Genomic DNA, 19131 nt, shown 5'->3' with positions numbered 1-19131 from the left:
GAATGTCAAAGCTAGTATAAGAGCATACTTGGGAACTCTTGTGCACTGTTGGTGGGAATGTAAATTGGTACAGCCACTTTGAAAACTAGTATGGAAGTTCCTCAAAAAATTAAAAATAGAATTAACATATGATCCAGCAATTCTGCTTCTGGGTGTTTATCCAAAGAAAATGAAAACACTAACCCAAAAAGATACATCACTCTCGTGTTCACTGAAGCATGTACAATAGCCAAGACATGGAAATAACCTTAAGTATTCATCAGTGGATGATAAAGAAGATATAATACATACATATACTCATATATACAATTGAATTTTGTTCCACTATAAAAAAAGGGAAATCTTGCCATTTGTGACAACATGGATTGTACCTCAGTGGCATTATGGCGGGTGAAATAAGTCAGAGAAAGACAAATGCTATATGACCACTCTTATATAAGAATGTAGAATTAAAAAAACAAAACAAAACACCAAGCTCATACACACAGAGAACAGATTGGTGAGTACTAGAGGCAGGGGGTTGAAAGGTAAAAAGAAAAAGTTTTAAAAATTGTTAAGTAGGCATAAAAATTTTTCCTTTATTAATTTTTCAGTACCTTAAAAATATAAAAATTAGAAATTACTATAAGGATGTCTTCATGAAGACAGGTGAAGGTCAGTCGTTATTAATTTAGTAGCCTTGATTAAATGCATACTTCCTTTTTTTTTTTTTTTTTTTTGAAGCTTATTTATCTATTTTGAGAAAGAGGGTGAGTGGCGGAGGGACAGAGAGGGCAAGAGAGAGAATCCCAAACAGACTCTGTGCTGCCAGCACAGAGCCCATCGCGGGGCTTGAACTCCTCAAACCGTGAAATCGTGACCTGAGCTGAAACCAAGAGTCAGATGTTTATCTGAGCCACCCAGGTGCCCCACTGCAATCTTTGTGTTAGGCCTTTTGCTTAGGTGTTAGGGTAAGAGTTTTGTAGAAGGCAGAACAATGATATTAATGCTTTGGAGTAAGTACCATTATAGAATTAGGTACAGGAGGCTTTGGGGAATCCTAGGAGGCCAGAGTGATTGCCGAGTGTGGACTCTGGAGTCAGATTGCTGGAGTTCATATCCTGGCCCTGCCACTTACTAGCTGTGTGGCCTTGGTTAAGACCTTTACTCTCTGGGCCTTTGTTTCTCATGTATAAGATGAGGATAATAATGGGTTTTGCCTTGTGAGATTGTCATGAGAATTAGATGACCCATTATATGTAAAGTGTAAAGAACAAGGAGAACAAAGGGTCTTTGTTCTACAAAGAGAACAGACAGTTTCTGTAAGTCACGGATGGGTGAGACCCCAGCGGCAGCATTTGGGTATTCCAAGTGGGTCCATGTGGCAGTCTTTTGAGCGCTGGATTCTCTGCTGGTACAGAGTTGAGCACAAGCTGAAAGAGATACGACCATGTCCATTGTCTGACTTGGCTAAAAAATGCAAGAAATGAAAACATTTTATTGCTATAATAATGTAGCATAATAAAAAATTAATGGGTTGTCTGTTATCTACCTAAGGGAGAGATGGAGGGAGGGCCTCTAAGTCCAAGTTCCTCATGTTCACAGTTGAACCAGCCAAATCTATACTGGTTTCTGCATAGTTTTACCCCAGAATGTCAACTTTTTTATTACGCTGCCCTGCCTCTTCATCCATCATTCCTCCCTCCCTCCCCAGCATACCACTGTCCCTCATTCCTGTCCTTCCTCCTGTTTGCTTTTTGTACTTTATATTTCTGGAAGTAGCTGTGATAATTAAGTTACTTTGGTAAGAGGATGCAAACTTCCCATTAGGTGATTATCTCACATAGCTTCATTTCACTTCTCAGTTCTGAAATTTAATTTTCTCAGACTAGAAATTTAGTTCGGTGTGCTGAATGTCTACATGTAAAATGTAGCTATATATATATATATATATATATATATATATATATATATATATATATATATATATATATATATTTATGCCAGCCTACTTCCAACAAGAATCTAAGGTGACTTATAAGGGAAAAAAGATGCAGCTATAGTCACGAAACACTGTTACCAAGAGAATGCACAGATAAGAGGGAAAAACAGACGTGGGAGGGAGAAGGAGGAGTAATTACACAGAAATCCATGCTGAGTAAATCTGCTGAAACTGAACATAAAAACTTTGCTTTGTGCCCCATAATGCTTTCAGTTTAAAGCACGCACATATTCTTTATTTTTAAGCAAGTTGTTGGAGAAGAGTGTGGTAAGAGTTGTGTCGTGGGTGATGAAGAAACAAACTAATGGAGCAAGTCAGTGATGTTAATTTGCAGTCCTGTCCCTTACTGTTGTGGACCTGTTTTCATATGGCCTAAGAAAAAAAGAAAATACATTCACATTGGTCTTTTGAACTGCAGAGTTGCATGTGATTCTCCGTTTGTTTGAATGGTGTTGAGAGCAAATAGGCCATGACATCTGGTTCCTTACTTAAGCTATTTGGAGCAGCCTCACTGTTGGAACCAGTTGACCAAACTTGTTGATCATATTGCTTCACCTTCAGGGTTCTAGAAGGGCAAGTTGAGTGGGGAGAGGTCTTTGTTGTTGTTGTGTTATTGACACTTGCATGTTGCAGGTAGTAAGTTCCTGTTAAGAATTAGCTAAATGTGTCACAAACATAATTTAAAAGGAGAAGTTGTCATAGAAAGGAAAAGAAGGCAGGCATAAGGAGACTAGGGAAAGTGGATAGGCAAGGAGAAATGAAGTGTGAATAACTAAAGTTGATCAAATTGCACGTTGTAACCCTTGGTTATATTCCATCCACTTCAGGCATAATATGTGATAATGTTGCTGTTGGTGCTGGTACATCCTGGGAGAGGTAGTGTTGGCTGATGGAACATTTTTTTAAAGAGATGAAAACCAAGTTTTATGGGAGAAATATAGGAATAGAAAGGCCAATGTTTTCAAAATAGAAGTCACTAAATATAGATGTGGTCAGCAGGAATTTACACTGCTGCTGGACTACATGCCTTTTTTTTTTTCTTTTCAGTTTTGGCCCCTACATAATTTCTATCATTTTTGACAGATTTCCATCTCCTTTTGGGGAGACATTTCTAGTTTGATTGATGGCCTCAGTTCAGTTATTTATTGTTATTCAGACAGTTGCAAATTTATTGAGTAGCTTCAACTTCTAGTGACTTGATTTTTGTTAAAAAAAAAAAAAATAGGGCTACAAAGTACTGCTCTTTCGGGAAACATGCACATCTACTTTTTCCAGTTGGGTTGAAGTAGGCCCTAACTTGCTCAGAGGCAGCCATTGTTATTTCATAAATACAATAAAAACAATGTTTTCTATGACGTTATAAAATGAGTGAGCTAAAATACTGTTCTTTTCTGTTGTGTTTGATTGTTTTGTATTTCTTCACATAACAAATCTAAATTGGGCAAGAAGCAATAGGTGATTATTCCATCATCTTCCTTTGGTTGGACACACACATTTTCCACATTTGTCCGTAATGGATTTTCAGTGCCTTTGGCATTCAGTTAGTTCATTCAGGACTTACCTTGGGGAACGTTGGTCTGTCTTGGAGGATATAGGTAAAGTCACTTCTGAGAGGCTTTGTGCGCCATGTTCTTGCTATAGGGGATGATTTGTTCAGGATTGTATTGCTCTGGCAAGGCATTTTACTTGGAGAAGTTGGGGTTAAAATTCATTTATTCATTCAGTTAGAAGAGTGTTCTTACTGTGTACCATGTGCCAAGCTGGCCTTTGGGAATGTAGAGGTGAGTATGATATGGCCCCTCTCAGTGGGGAAGACATACATTCACATACAGTATAATGTGTTCACAGTGTGTGATCGGTGGTAGACTTGAAGGTGTGAATACAGTGCTTAGAGTTTCACAGTGGAGAATGACTAATGCCACCTGAGAGATTTGGTAGAGACTTCACACAGGAGATGATATCTGAGCAGCATTTTTAAGGTTAAGTAGGCAGTGACTAAGATGCAGAGGCATTCCAAGCATATCAAGCATGGGCCTAGATCAGGAAAGGGCACGGTGTGGTTATGGAACAATGAGAAATCCAGTGTGGGTAGGGAGTAGAAAAGAGCAAGATGGAGCAAGACTGTGAGTGCCCCCCGGCAACTTGCCACGGGGTTAAGATGGTCTGCAGTCACTAGGAAGCAGAGTTCTTAGAGAAGTAACATGATGGGATCCATGGGGTTCTGTTGGTTTTTTTATGAGGTGAAGGCTCTTGGCGTTGTAGGAGAAAGATAGGAATAGGAAAAATCTGGAGTCTGTTCAGAGACTGATAGAATTGTCATGGAAGGGAATTATGAGCATCTCAACTAAAGTAATGGCAGTGGAGATAGAGGAAAGGAAGAATCTAAGGAATTTGAGGCAAAGGCAGTACTGGTTGACTAGTCACTACATTGTTAAGAGAGAAGAAGAGGAGGTGACGAGAGGGCCCAGGTTTTCGTGTTTCCTCTGTTACAGGGTGGGTGGTGGATGTCATTCATGGAGAGAGCAACTGCAAAGGATATGCAGCTTTGGAGGAGATGATGAATTTATTTTGTAGATGTTAGGGTGCTTTACGACATCCAGTAGACAACTCTTGCAACAGGTTAGTTTGGAGGTAGGAGATGTACATGTTTAATAAGCATGATGCCCCAATGGCTGCTGTCAGTTAGGCTGAGGGTGGAGCATATTTGAACAAAGGAACAGGGTGGAATCTGGGGCAGGGAGTGGATGGTGGTATGAGGGAGATGAAGAAAATAGCCATGAAAAAAGAAGGAAGACCAATAGGGAATAGTGACCTATGAATAGGGACAGGAGAAATTCCAGAACAGATGAACAGGGTCAAATGGTTTGAAGAGTTTAAAGAGAAGATGGGCTAATTAAATGCATGGGGCATTGATATGACTGTTGGAGGTGTAGTTGTACCTCTGAGTGAAAGCTGGTAAGGTGAAACATGCCAAGCAATTCACTTTACCATGAGTAGGATTGAAGGAAGGATTAGTTTGGTTGATTGTTGGGGTTATGAGAGAGTGTTACATCCTGTGTGTGGGGCTTACCCTTAAATAAGAGAGAAGGACACTTCTTTCTCTGAGATGAAGGCGGAGAGGAGAGGAGAATGGTGTTTTTTTTTTTTTGTTAAATCTAGAAGTAGGAATATTCAGCAAGCTTGTGCTTTTCTGGGTAAGTAGAAGGTGAAGTTGGGGGCAGAGTAATCATAGTTGAATTTGAGCACTAATTTGTGCTGGGCTGTGTGCTGTCTACTTTATATATGTTACTGTCTTTTGGCTTTTATTCTCCCCCCATATATATTATTAAACCCACGTTAGAGGTAAAGAAAGGGGGTTCAGAGAAGTTATAAAACTTACCCAGAGTCACATACCTGATAGGTGTTGGATCCAGGGTTTGGGCTCACTTGGCTTGATTCCATCATCCTTTAACTGAAGGGAGGAGAAGGAAGTGTGAGGTAGAGATGTTAGGATTTGATGCAGCCACCTTGGAGAGAGTAGACACAGGTTTTCAGATACGCTTGGCGAAGGATAAGAGAGGAATTGGTAACTTGCAGAGTTTCAAATTTGGTCTCTCCTGTCCCTCTGTGGAAGTGACTTGACAATAGGGCTGATTGGTATTGGTAAAATAGAAGGTTAAAATTTGGGTTCTTTCGGTACACCTCTGCAGCATAACCTGTTGTTACATTATAAATCGTGGCAGACTTTACAGGCTTTAGCTGACCGGTGTAACCCATCTGACCAAATAAGATTGGAATTTGACAGAAAAGCAAAATGACACCATTAGTTTAGCATACACCAGAGCCAGAATTCCAAAGAGAAGCAGTGCTTAGACCAGTAGCAAAAGTACAACCAAAAATCTCTTAATGGCAAGTTTTGCCATGTGATTTCTGGGTAGCTTCATGACTCTGATCATATTAACATTATGTTAAAAATAATACTGATACTGAGGCACCTGAGTGGCTTAGTCTGTTGATGGTCTGACTCTTGGTTTCAGCTCAGGTCATGATCTCATGGTTCGCGGGTTTGAGCCTGTGTCAGGCTCTGCTCTAAGAGTGTGGAGCCTGCTTGAGATTCTCTCATTCACTCACTCGCTCACTCTCTCTTTTTCTCTCTCTGCCCCTCCCCTGCTTTTGCTCTCTCGCTCTCAAAATAAACAAACATAAAAAAATTATTGATACTGTTCATTTACATTTATTGTCAAAGATTTTTAGAATTTAATTGCATTTAACACCTGGCATGTGCATCACCTTAAAACTAAATGAGCTCTCACCTTGAGAAAAACAACGTAGACGTTTGTTTCAGCAGCTTGGAAGAGTCTAGAGAGAAGGAGTCTTCTGTCTTGACACTTGATTTTTCCAGCTTATTGTTTTCTTCATTTATTTGGCACATTTATATCACCTACCATGTGCACTGTTCTAAAAAATGGGGATACAGTGGTGAACAAGACAAAGCTTATATCCAAGTGAATAGACCGTAAATGAGTAATACGGTATTGTGAATATACTATTACTATCATAATGTAGTATAGTTGTGAAATGCTATCATCTACAAAGAAAGCAGAGTAAGGAGGTGGAATATGAGAGTGGTGGTTTTGTAGGTAGTGTGGTCAGAGGTTTCATTTGAGCAGACTTGATTAAGGATAGGGATTGAGTCACTGAGAAACAAGGCAAGAGAATACCAAGGACATGACAGGATCCTGCGGACATGGTCTAGGAGCTGGAAGAAGGCCTGTGTGACTGAAGGACAGTGATTTCACAGAGGAAGCCAGGGCTGCATTACGAAGGGCCTTACAGGCTGTGCTGAAGACTTTGCACAGCTGTGGCTTATATGTTTACTGAATTAATCCCGATTTGATGAAGTGATTAAAGTGATTAGGTTTGGCCAGTTGTACTTACACTATTGTATTATTTTTTACTTTATAGGATGGAACAAAGTTCATCTGTATTGGGGCTCTATATTCTGAGCTTCTGGCTGTCAGCAGTAAAGGAGAACTTTATCAGTGGAAGTGGAGTGAATCTGAGCCTTACAGAAACGCACAGGTATTTTATATTAAGCTTTCATCGAATGGTTCTATATATCAACATACAAAAGAGTGATCATTTTTCTTGTGCTTTCTAAGAATCCTTCACTGCATCATCCACGAGCAACTTTTCTGGGGCTAACCAATGAGAAGATAGTCCTGCTGTCTGCAAATAGCATAAGAGCAACTGTAGCTACAGAAAATAACAAGGTAGGAAATACTTTGCATTCGTTGAGAAACGTTTCATGCTTCAGTTCTTGGTTTTCTTCCTCTCCCTCTGCCCCTTTTCCATCTTGTAATTTTCTCTCTTTCTAAATCCACAACTTCAAAGCATCTCAAGCCTAAAGAGAGTAATCCAGTATATAATCTTTTTGTTGCTGGTTTATCCCTATATTATAATCCAACTTTAGAGGTGGCTTTTTCCCTTAAGGAAAGGACAAAATATTTGAGATAAGTGCTAACAAAAGCTGTCAGAGATGGATTGGGGAAGTATGTGGGTATTTTGCCTTGGATTCTCTTTGGCTTTAGAGTCACTAAATTTTTTTTTTTTTTTTTTTTTTTTTTTTTTTTTTTTTTTTTTTTTAGTTTATTTATTTTGAGAGAGAGAGAGCGTGGGGGAGGGGCAGAGAGAGAGAGGGAGAACTCAAGCAGGCCCTGTGCTGTCAGTGCATGAAACTGTGAGATCATGAAACTCATGAAACTGAGATCATGACCTGAGCCCAAATCAAGAGTTGAACGCTTAATTTATTGAGCCACCCAGATGCCCCTAGAGTCACTAAATACTTTTTAAAATTGTTGTAGCAAATGTTTACTTTTGATTAATTTCTTTGAGATGGCTTTAGACGATCATTTCAATAACTGCTACTTCAATTTATTTGTGTAAGGAAAGTATTTTAGGTTCTTAATTAAGAACCTTTTCTGAATTACTTATTTTTCTGGCATTTAGCTCAAAACATTTTAGAATTGTAGTCCGCAGAGTATGTATGTTGTTTCCTAGTTTTGACCACAGTCCTTTCTTATTTATTTAAGCCTCTAATATTTTACTCTTTAGGTTGCTACATGGGTAGATGAAACTTTAAGTTCTGTGGCTTCTAAATTAGAGCACACTGCACAGACTTACTCAGAACTTCAAGGTGAACGGATTGTTTCTTTACATTGCTGTGCCCTTTACACCTGTGCCCAGCTAGAGAACAATTTATATTGGTGGTGAGTAACACAGGGAGGGGGAATTCCTTATCAGTGAATGCTTTTATGTGCATAGATAGGTGCTTTGAGAAGTGGAATACCAACATGAGAAGGTTGGTCAAAAGATAATGCTTTGTAGAGACGGAAATTTCACTTTGGAACAAAGTAACATTAAAAAAACTTATAAAAGTAACACATACTTTAGTGATTGTAATTATGGAATTTTACAAAAGTATAAAGTGGAAACAAAAATTACGTATCATCCTGCAACCTGAAGGTAACTACCTTTAGCATTTGGAAGTATTTTAAATCTTTCTTTCCTATACATAAATATGTACTTTGCTTTTACATAATTGGAAACCTAGGCTATCGGGTATTTTTTATGCTTTTTCATTTAACAGTATTACTTAAAATATAATTAAATATAAAATATAATTACAGTATTTCATTGGATGTATATTTTGTGTCTTCCTTTATTCCTTTACTATTAGGGACTTTAAAATGTATTTTTTCTGTTGTGTTTTAAGGAGTTTAGTAAATCTGCATTGGCAGAAATAATATGTAGGGGAATCTACTAATGAAATAAAATTATTGGGAAGAAAATTTCAGGTGATCAATTTTCTATAAAATTTTAATCCCTAAAGGTTTAATAAAAAGAGGACCAGTTATGTATTAAAGCTATGCTCAAGTTATGATTAAGAATAAGTTGTAAATACAACAAGCAAAAATATTACATGTAATTTCAGACTAATAGGCTTCTTTGCTGCTTGCTTGACCAATTTATACTTTTTCTTTTCAGGGGTGTAGTCCCTTTTAGTCAAAGGAAAAAAATGTTAGAGAAGGCTAGAGCCAAAAATAAAAAGCCCAAATCTAGTGCTGGTATTTCTTCAATGCCGAACATCACTGTGGGTACCCAGGTAAGTGATTAGGGGACGTTGTTACTCTTCAAAATCACTTTCTTCCTCTTTAATTAATTCCCTTCTAAGCAGTTTTATAAATGAATGTTATTTGTTCAACGTTTATTTATTTTTGGGACAGAGAGAGACAGAGCATGAACGGGGGAGGGGCAGAGAGAGAGGGAGACACAGAATCGGAAACAGGCTCCAGGCTCTGAGCCATCAGCCCAGAGCCCGACGCGGGGCTCGAACTCCCGGACCGCGAGATCGTGACCTGGCTGAAGTCGGACGCTTAACCGACTGCGCCACCCAGGCGCCCCATAAATGAATGTTATTTGAAGGACCAGGTTCCAATAGCATGTATATGCTTTTTTATTCAATAGTTGAGTGACATGGAGATTCTGCCCCAGTGTCACAGTAGGTTTCCTTATGGGGCAGGGTTCCCAGATTTGCCTAATTTTAAGAATCATTTGGTACTTGAATGCAAGAGTGTGGAGCTCCTGGGACGTTCCTTCAGTTTGTCTGGTGGTAAGGCCTGGGGTTGATTATGTTAACAAGCATCCCAGGTGATAAACAGCCAGGCAGTTTTGAAAGATCCTGCTCTTGCGGATGTTGTCAGCATAGGGCAGGAGGCTTCCTCAGACGTCTGTTTCCACCAGAGATGGATTCCACTCTGAGATGGTTTTAGGCTTCTATGTTATAGAAGGTGATTTTTCTAATACCTCAGTGGATCAAATTGTGGTTGGTTCAGGGACTTCTGGCTCCTCCATTCTTTCAGGGAGTCTGCAGAGCCCTTTCTTTTCTTTCCATTTACATATCTGTGAAGCTGAATTGTCTGCATACACTTTAGTCTAAGTAACTATCACAACAGATTGAATGCAGAAGCAGACGTGGGAATCAAACTGTCTTCCATTAAATCAAACATTAAGAGATTTGCAAAAATGTAAACAGTGCCACTTTTCTTGCTATTTTTTTTGAAAATCAGTTTTTTATAAAATTGTTTATATTGACATTTATTACTGTGAAGTATTTAAAAATTTCTCAATTTTAATTACTAATGCATTAAATACCAGCTAGATAGGACCCAAATAAACAAAATATTTTTGGGTCCTCAGTAATATTTAACAGGGAAAAAGGGCTCTGATACCAGAATAGTTTGAGAACTGTTGTTGTTCTTTTCATTCATTATCTTGAGGATAGTTTATCTTGAGGATAAAAATTGGTGTATATTCTAGCAAGCACTACAATGACTATTTTGTAAGATCTAGGAAATACAAAATGTAAGTTATCCCACCTTGTAGTGATAAGGAAAAGAAAAATTCAAAGTGCAAGATGACACATCATGTAATAAAAACTACCATTTGTCTGAGTGCGAGGGATTATAAAGTGCTTAAAGAGTTACTACTTCAGTTGTTACTTTTCAACAAAACCCAGCTTATACGTACCCGTTTTGTGTTTGTGCCTCTATGTTGTTGTTGTTGTTCTTGTCGTCGTCGTTGTTTGGTCCTAGTCATGGTTATCTTATTCTGACTTATTTCTTGCTTGGCCTCCCAATTGGGAAGTGTTTAGTGATTACCCATTATTTTGAATATTCTTCTTCAGCCTTCATTACTTATTTCAGTTGCTTTGGATAGGAGCTTCAAAGAGCTCCCCTTTTCCTGGTTAGTCCAATTACTGATTTCTGTTGTTCTTAAAGTTCCTTGTTCACTGGACTCACTTAATAGCAAGATATCCTCACATTTGCCTTATTAGCATGGAGGATGATGTTGCTACAGAGAGAGAGAGCAGAAAAAAAACACTTTAAAGGTGCACTGAAGAAAATTTTTAAACGAAATAGCTTGGAACTAAATTGCTAAGAGATAGGTATATTAAAATATTTTGGTATAGAACTAAGATTTGATTTTAAAGCTGTGGAAAACTAGAGATTTAAGATAGTCATAGCCACAGAATAAGGAAAGCCTTCGTGTGTTAACTGTTGATTACTTAGAATTATCAGCTACACCTACACTCTGAGATCATAATGTTGAGAATGATGTATTTAGCAGTTATCCATTGACACGTCTCGTTATATGCTGGACCCCAAATACACACCACCTTGTCTTTAAGGTGATTTATTTTTTATAAGAAGGCACTAATAAATAACCTCCTATCTTCTAATCTTACCACATTTCTCTTTAAAATACAGTCTTCTTTCTTATTGATCCTCTTTCAGACTGTAAGCTTTCACCAGTCTTCTCTGAAAATTTGTGGGTGAAACTTCCCTTTAAGTCACAGCTAAGCAGGACATACCTTTTTCCAGAAGTCAGCTCTTCATGAACTGTACATTCTAAGCCACAGATCTATATTTAGTGACGCATAACTATCTGATGGAACTGCAACTCTGCTCCAGGATTTCCAGTTGTGATACTACTCAAATGTATCAGCGTCTTCTGTGTCACTTACAGTTAATTATAAACCACCACATGATCTTCGTATGTGCCACTGTCAAGGACAGCAGAATACTTCATTACTGGGTGACTGAACAGAATGTCCATGAGATTGAGCTGTGGGAGAACTCAAAAGAGATGTCCAGAAATAATCTTTCTCTCTCATTTGGAGCTATTCTTGGTGTGTTTGACGGTGCCATCTTGCAGGTTATTGCTTTCAGAGTATATGACCTGAGGGAGCTCCTCGGCAGTGAGAAGTTGCAGGTTATTTACTCCTGCACTCAATTAACTTCTAACATTGACGTCAACACACTCTTTTTTAACGTAAGAGAAAACTTATGTTATCCAGTGAAGCTTTTGGTTTGTAGAAAACAAGTCTTCTGGGGGAAAGAAACCCCCATAGAGATGAAGTTTATAGAGCCTGTATAATACATAGCATCGTGAATTAGGAAAGTCATTTTAGATGTTAAGAAACTGACAGAATGTGTAATTATTTTGTTATTTTTTTAATGACAATCTTTAAAAAAAGTTCTTTGCTATTTCTGTTCTGTTTCTTTATAGCAGAATGGTCAGGATATTTGTTGCATGAAATTAGGTTGTATGAATTTTTTTTTTTAATGTTTATTTTGAGAGAGAGCATGTGTGTGTGAGCCAGGGAGGGGCAGAGAGAGAGAGAGAGGGAGAGAGAGAGAATCCCAAGCAGGGATTCGATTCTGCAGGCTCTGCACTGTTAGCACAGAACTCACATCGATCTCATGAGCTGTGAGATCATGATCTGAGTTGAAGTCAGGAGTCAGTCACTTAACTGACTGAGCCACCTAGGCAGCCCTTTTGCAGGAAATTTTAAAGTTTTTTTTTTTTTTTAACAAATGTGCTAAAATAATTACTGCTCCTTAATTTTGGGAACAAATTCTTTTTTTTTTTTTCAACGTTTATTTATTTTTGGGACAGAGAGAAACAGAGCATGAACGGGGGAGGGGCAGAGAGAGAGGGAGACACAGAATCGGAAACAGGCTCCAGGCTCTGAGCCATCAGCCCAGAGCCTGACGCGGGCTCGAACTCACGGACCGCGAGATCGTGACCTGGCTGAAGTCGGAGGCTTAACCGACTGCGCCACCCAGGCACCCCAAGGGAACAAATTCTTGATAGAGATAATGCTTTTAAGACAATGCTTTAAGAGCCTTATTTGATTGTGTAAGATTGTTTTTGGAAAACCTAGGAAATAATACTTTTATGTGTTGTATTTTTATGCATTTGGAACAACTCTTCTAGTTTTGAAAATGTCATCTTGATGATTTTTCTTTTGTTTGCTAGGTGTGCTTAAGGAATAATCCTCTTTATCATGCTGGAGCAGTTGCATTTTCAATTAGTGCTGGGATTCCTAAAGTTGGTGTCTTAATGGAGTCGGTTTGGAATATGAATGATAGCTGTAGATTTCAACTAAGATCTCCAGAGAGCTTGAAAAGCATGGACAAAGCTAGCAAAACTACTGAAGCTAAGTAAGTACTGTACTGTAATGAATCGTGATTTTACACCAGTTTCTAGTTTGCTATGTATACGAGAGGGGTAGTCAAGGCAGACTTAGAGGTGTGCAGTGACCTAGAAAATTGCTACCGTGGTGAGGTCTTGTGAAGATGCCCAGAAGTTTTGCAAGGAATTGGTAAAATTTACTGTTTGCCACTTAGTTAATATTTGTATATTATAGTTGTTCTTGATGTTCAGCAGCTAGAATGACCATATATAGAGTTCTCTTTTGATCTTTGTTTTGTCATTAGAGTGTGTCCTTTGCCATTACTGTGTGGAAGAAGAATATGTTTAGCCTTATCTCTATCAGGCCATCTTTGCCCTCCTCTCTCCCTGTGTAATTATCTTAATTTCTACCTAATGTCTTAACTGCATCTTGATCCTTGAAAGGATTTTATAAGTTAACATTCTGGAGAGGGAAGTTCTGTAAAGGATTTGCAGACTTTCGGGGTGGAGGGGTATGTGAACAGAGTTACCACTGAATTGTGTGGAGCCCGCATACAGAGGCTGGCTTATTGTTTGGGAGTCAAGTATATAGTTACTTAACACCTGTACTTTTAGAAGCATCTATAAGTATTTGTGTGTGGTATAATTTGGTTGTTGGGTACATGAACTTCAAACCTTTAATAAAGTTTATAAGTAACTTTTTTTTCTTATGAAAATATGTAACCATTATAGAAACATAGATGAGTAATAGCATCACATTCCAGAAACAACATTTTAATATTTTGGTGTCTTTTTTTTTTTTTTAATTTAACAGGTATTAAAAAGAAATGGGGATTGTACTATACATCCAATTTTTTAAAATGCTGAAATTTGTTTGCTCAAATGAGTGTAATGATTGTAAATTTACTACCTTTTTTGCTATTTCTCTTAATGTTAAAAATGCAAGTTGTAATTAAGAAAACACAGGGATTACTGTCAGAGAAAGACAAATATCGTATGATTTCACTCATATGTGGAATTTAAGAAACCCAACAGGTGAACATAGGGAAAGGGAAGGAAAAATAAGATAAAAACATAGGGAGGCAAACCATAAGAGACTTGTAAAGACAGAGAACAAACAGGGTTGCTGGAGGGGAGGTGGGTGGGGGAATGGGCTAAATGGGTGATGGGCATTAAGGAGGGTACCTGTTGGGATGAGCACTGGGTGTTACACTAATGAATGAATGAATCACTGGGCTCTGTTCCTGAAACCAAGACTATACTGTGTGTTAACTAACTTGAATTTAAATAAGTTAATTAAAATTAAAAAAATGGATGACTACTAAATAAGTTAAAGAAATACTCTTTAATAAAGCAACACTACTGTAATTTATGCCAAATTAAGGCTTTTTTGCTTTGTTGTGATCTCTCTCTCACCGTCCCTGTCTTGTTATACATAATAGATTTATAGACTTCCTCTGTAATTACATTGATTTTTATCCTAAAAATAAAAGTGACAAAACACATTTTCATTTTTTATGAAATTTTGTAAAGAGTGATTGAAATGTTTTTGATGTGCACAAATATAAATGAGTTTATATTTAACACATAGAATATGCTACTGGAATCGTGTAATTTATAAAGTTTTTCAGTATCTTCCTTGAAATTTGCCATCTATATGAATAAACTTAGTAAAAGAGCTTATTGAAATTTAGTGTTAAGAACATAGTCATTTTCATGTGAAAGACTCTTTTTTGCTAAGTGTTGAGATGCGTTCACTTTAATGGCATGCTAGTGATTAGTCAGTATCAGCCTGTTTCCACCATCACAAGATTTGCAGAGCAGCCATGAGTGTTCACGTGTACTTGTACTAAGCACTTCGCCAAGATGCTGGTGAAAATGATACTGGTTTACTGTGGACTGTTTCTAAACTCAGGTGAAATTCCTGGTGGGGATAATAGACGAGGGGGTTAAGATGATGGCCTTGATAACAATATTTATAACAGATTTCTTAGTAATAGGTGACTTTTCTGACTAAAAATTGACTTCTGCTTTTTAAGGACTAAGATGTGTGTGTGTGTGTGTGTGTGTGTGTATTTTTTAATCATCTGTAGAATATTGTATAGTTGCTGACTGTAGTTATCTTCCTAGGTATAATGAAAGAATTCAGTGACAAAGGATAGTTTATTCTGTAATTTCTCAGTTAGGTTACAACAGATGATGGTTCTTCATCAGTTGGTTCAAGAATAAATTTTTGTAAACCATGCGAGTTGAGTTCCTTTTTTGAACTCTTAAGAAATTAATGATAGATCTAGTTGGTATTTTATTTATTTTCCTTTACCATTTCTCAATTAAATTGCTATGTCCAAGTCAGGGTTTACTGAAGTGTGAAACTTGTTTGCTCAAGAGCTTGTAATAATTGAGTGTGGTTTTTGTTGTTATTCATAGATAAAGCTTATCTGAATCATTGTTCAAAGTTGTTGATAGCTTTATATGGTGTAGTTTTCTTTCCTTTCTTTTAAAAATATTACTAAGAATTTGAAGTATGCACCGTGTACCTTTTTCAGTACCTGGAGTCCTAGAAATAGACCATTTTGTACAAGTTTTAATATTTCATTCCCTTATAAGAATAAACTTGATTCTAAAAAATAAACCATCTGACAAGTTCTAATATTTCATTTTCCTAATAATGAGAATCTTATTTCTAATCTCAGGCCTGAAAGTAAGCAGGAACCAGTGAAAACGGAAATGGGTCCCCCGCCATCTCCAGCCTCCACATGCAGTGACGCGTCCTCAATCGCCAGCAGCGCATCAATGCCATATAGTAAGTTTTATGTGTAGTGTACGTTGGTCACAGTAAGGTCCCAGGCAGAGAGCTGGGTGCAGTCTGTTTATGATTTGAGGCAACTTCTACCATTTTCAGTATTTTTTTGTATAAATTTTGTTTCTAATAGTTAGATTTTATGTGTATGAGCAGTTTTATTTAAATGAAAAAATAGTATTTACAGTGTTGCCTATTCCTGTTGTTTTTTAGAGTTCTATTGAGTTTATAATTTGTAAAATGCATTGCAGTGATAGTGGGAAATAACTGCCACTAATTAGAATATTTTCCCACCTTTGTGGAGACTGTTTTTAGTATAAATTGGTTATGGCTTGGTCCCAACTTGTGCTCAGAATTTGCAGAATTTATAAACCTAGACTCACTACTGCACATTGGATTTAAGGAGTTTTTTGAACGGTCCTCAAAATAAATTTATTTTATAGTGTATTTGCTTTGCCCTTGAGGAAGTTGAAACTTAATAATTACATGATAGTTTTAAAAACAGACCAACAGGTCTTTTTTTTTTCTTTTTTTTAACCTTCATCAGGTAACTCTAATTTTAAGGGTTCAAAATAAGTTTTTTTATTTCTTCTTTGTGTGTTTGCAGCAGTGTTAATATCATTAGGCATTAACAGACGTGATTTTTGCTACTAAGTCATTTGAAGTGGAAATTGGTCATAAAACGTCAATTCATAAAGTGGTAGTTCACAGAATTGTTATTTAGATATCTCAGTTATGTATCCCTTTACAAATGATCTTTTTTCATATATTTAGATGAAATCTATAAAGTCTCTTTCACATTTTCTTTTTGGTACTTACCATTTTGTTGTTGTCTAAGAACGACGACGGTCCACCCCTGCCCCGAAAGAGGAAGAAAAGGTGAACGAAGAGCAGTGGTCTCTTCGGGAAGTCGTTTTTGTGGAAGATGTTAAGAATGTTCCTGTTGGCAAGGTTTGTTCAAAACGTCTAAGAGTTAGTTACTACCAGAACTAGAACAGTATTGGTTATCCAAGAATTTATGGTTGGTGAGTGTTCATCAGCCCTTTCCTCAGAGCTGCTCCATTCCTCACCTTTAGTGAGCCCTTAGCCTGTTGCAGATAGCTTCTGTTCCCTAAAGATGAATAGATGATTATGAGGCCTCTTCTTGAGTATTTATGGTGATATATTGCCTTTTTTTTTTTTAAGTGTTATTTTGGAAGAATTTTTGCAGAAAAATTGCAGAGATTATATTACTTTTTGATGCAGTCCATTTTTTGGAGCTATCAGAGAGTTCTGAAGGAGAGATCCTCTTCCATAACACTTAACAACTTCCCTTGACATTTAAAAATCTTACTGTCTTCAAGTCACTTCCAGTTTCTTTTCCCTTCTTTCTGGAGAGGGTTTCTTGCTTTCTAAGAAACCCAAGTGGGTAGAGTCCATCAGCTAAAATGCAATTTCACCTTTCTCTCCACACATACTGAAAAACAAAATGGAACTATATCTGCAAAGTAAAGGTTTTTCTGATTGCTCATTTGTTTCTGAATTGATGGTCTTTCATTTGTACTTTAGGGAAAGAGTAGACATGCCACGCCCTGCAATTTACAAAGGCTTTCTCATACATGATTCCATTTGATTCTCAAAATAGAACTGTAGCTTATGGGCAGGTGTTTCTTCTGAGATCACACTGGCTCAAAATCAGAAGCAGTTAGTAGCATAGGTAGGACTCAAGTATTCTGGTTTCAAGTCCTGTGCTCATCTTTCTGTACATTGCTGACTCTCTACCCGTGCTGTTCAAAATGGTAGCCACTAGCTATATATGTGGCTAATTTATTAAAATTGAATAACATAAAAAGTTAGCTCCTCGGTCACATCAGCTCCATTTCAGGTGCTTCATAGCCACTTATGCTAATAATGGTTACCATATTGGGCAGTGCAGACACGGGACATTATCATCGTCACAAAAGTTCTTTCACACAGCGGGGCTCTAAACTAGTAAAAAGCATAATAAGCTTTTTTCGGGGAGCATTTCATGGGTTATACTTAATTTTTATAGCTGATTGCTAAACATCCCAAAGACTGTAAGCGCTGGCTATGTGGGTCAGTATTTCTTTAGAAAATAAGTCTCAGATACAAACATCAACAATAAAGCTTTGGTGAGTCTGTTTAGGTTCCCCCCCCCCCCCAGTTCAGGTTAATTTTATAACTTGGTGATCATTAAAGAAATAGAAGAAATTAAATGCCTTCAGTATTAAATTAGTTCAGTGAACATAATTTGCATATTAATTTCATATAAGTCGGTGGTAATATTCAGCATATTTACCTGTACTTCCAGGTGCTAAAAGTGGATGGTGCCTATGTTGCTGTAAAATTTCCAGGAACATCCAATAACACAAACTGTCAGAGCAGCTCTGGATCAGATGCTGACCCTTCTTCTCTCCTGCAGGATTGTAGGTTACTTAGAATTGATGAACTGCAGGTAGGTGTAGAGGGATCACTCAGCAGGTGAATGTTGGCACTGACTACTTGAGTGTGTTATGGTTTCTGAGAGCAAGGTTCCTTTTGTGTCATGCAGGTTGTCAAAACTGGCGGGACACCAAAAGTTCCTGACTGTTTCCAAAGGACTCCTAAAAAGCTTTGTATACCTGAAAAAACAGAAATATTGGCAGTGAATGTAGATTCCAAAGGTAAAGATTTTGTAACATTTTCACCTGGCATACTTTATATCCTATTAATATTTGTGTAGTAAATGGGTGTAGGCTAGGAGCTGCCTGGGTGGCTCAGTTGGTTAAGCGTCTGACTTTTGATTTCAGTGCAGTTCCTGATCTCAGAGCTCATGAGATAGAGCCCTGCATCGTGCTCTATGCTGACAATGTGGAGCCTGCTTGGGATATTTTCTCTCTCTCTCTCTCTCTCTCTCTCTCTCTCTCTCTCTCTCTCTCTCTCCTCCCCCCCCCAAATAAATGAATATACTTAAAAAAAAAAAGGGCATAAAATAAGTGATTTGGGGTGTTTCGAAGTTTTGTTCCTTGTGTATAATGTTATGGAATGAGATAAATCACATTTCACATGTGACCAGAGATGTTAAAATTTGGCAGGTACTTACTGGAGGTTATTAAAGATGCATAAATTTTTTTTTTACATTTATGTGTTTCTGAAGGTGTGCATGCTGTTTTGAAGACTGGGAATTGGGTACGGTACTGTATCTTTGATCTTGCGACAGGAAAAGCAGAACAGGAAAATAATTTCCCTACAAGCAGCATTGCTTTCCTTGGCCAGAATGAGAGGAATGTAGCCATTTTCACTGCTGGACAGGTACTGAGGCTTACTTTTGCTTGTGAAAACTGATGGGACA

At 37.6% G+C, this 19131-nt stretch overlaps 1 protein-coding gene and 1 long non-coding RNA gene across 11 annotated transcripts in view; one reads left to right on the top strand and one right to left on the bottom strand.

The window, feature by feature from the left end:
- Positions 1 to 19131, top strand: part of UBR5 (ubiquitin protein ligase E3 component n-recognin 5) — a 136536-nt gene that overhangs the window by 60578 nt on the left and 56827 nt on the right. For all 8 annotated transcript variants that reach the window (XM_045049765.1, XM_045049764.1, XM_045049766.1 and 5 more), the window contains exons 10-19: positions 6926 to 7042; positions 7123 to 7233; positions 8075 to 8229; positions 9008 to 9125; positions 12845 to 13029; positions 15694 to 15803; positions 16639 to 16751; positions 18112 to 18255; positions 18352 to 18463; positions 18937 to 19091. In XM_045049765.1, the coding sequence (XP_044905700.1) occupies positions 6926 to 7042; positions 7123 to 7233; positions 8075 to 8229; positions 9008 to 9125; positions 12845 to 13029; positions 15694 to 15803; positions 16639 to 16751; positions 18112 to 18255; positions 18352 to 18463; positions 18937 to 19091 (1320 nt within the window). The remainder of the gene's footprint in view (positions 1 to 6925; positions 7043 to 7122; positions 7234 to 8074; positions 8230 to 9007; positions 9126 to 12844; positions 13030 to 15693; positions 15804 to 16638; positions 16752 to 18111; positions 18256 to 18351; positions 18464 to 18936; positions 19092 to 19131) is intronic.
- On the bottom strand, positions 188 to 18239 carry LOC109496139. Of its 3 annotated transcripts, none has more exons than XR_006592325.1 (5): positions 18100 to 18239; positions 10550 to 10873; positions 6274 to 6418; positions 5375 to 5487; positions 188 to 1449 (listed from the first exon to the last, which is right to left on the bottom strand). It is a non-coding gene; the product is annotated as an uncharacterized LOC109496139 (long non-coding RNA). The 3 variants fall into 3 exon arrangements; XR_006592324.1 differs by having other exon boundaries at positions 188 to 1412; XR_006592326.1 differs by lacking the exon at positions 18100 to 18239 and adding an exon at positions 11394 to 12228 and having other exon boundaries at positions 188 to 1412.

Source organism: Felis catus, chromosome F2, assembly GCF_018350175.1.
Source record: "Felis catus isolate Fca126 chromosome F2, F.catus_Fca126_mat1.0, whole genome shotgun sequence".
Classification (NCBI taxonomy): Eukaryota; Metazoa; Chordata; class Mammalia; order Carnivora; family Felidae; genus Felis; species Felis catus.
Note: the sequence above shows the minus strand (reverse complement) of the source record. Positions and strands in the feature narration are given on the sequence as shown.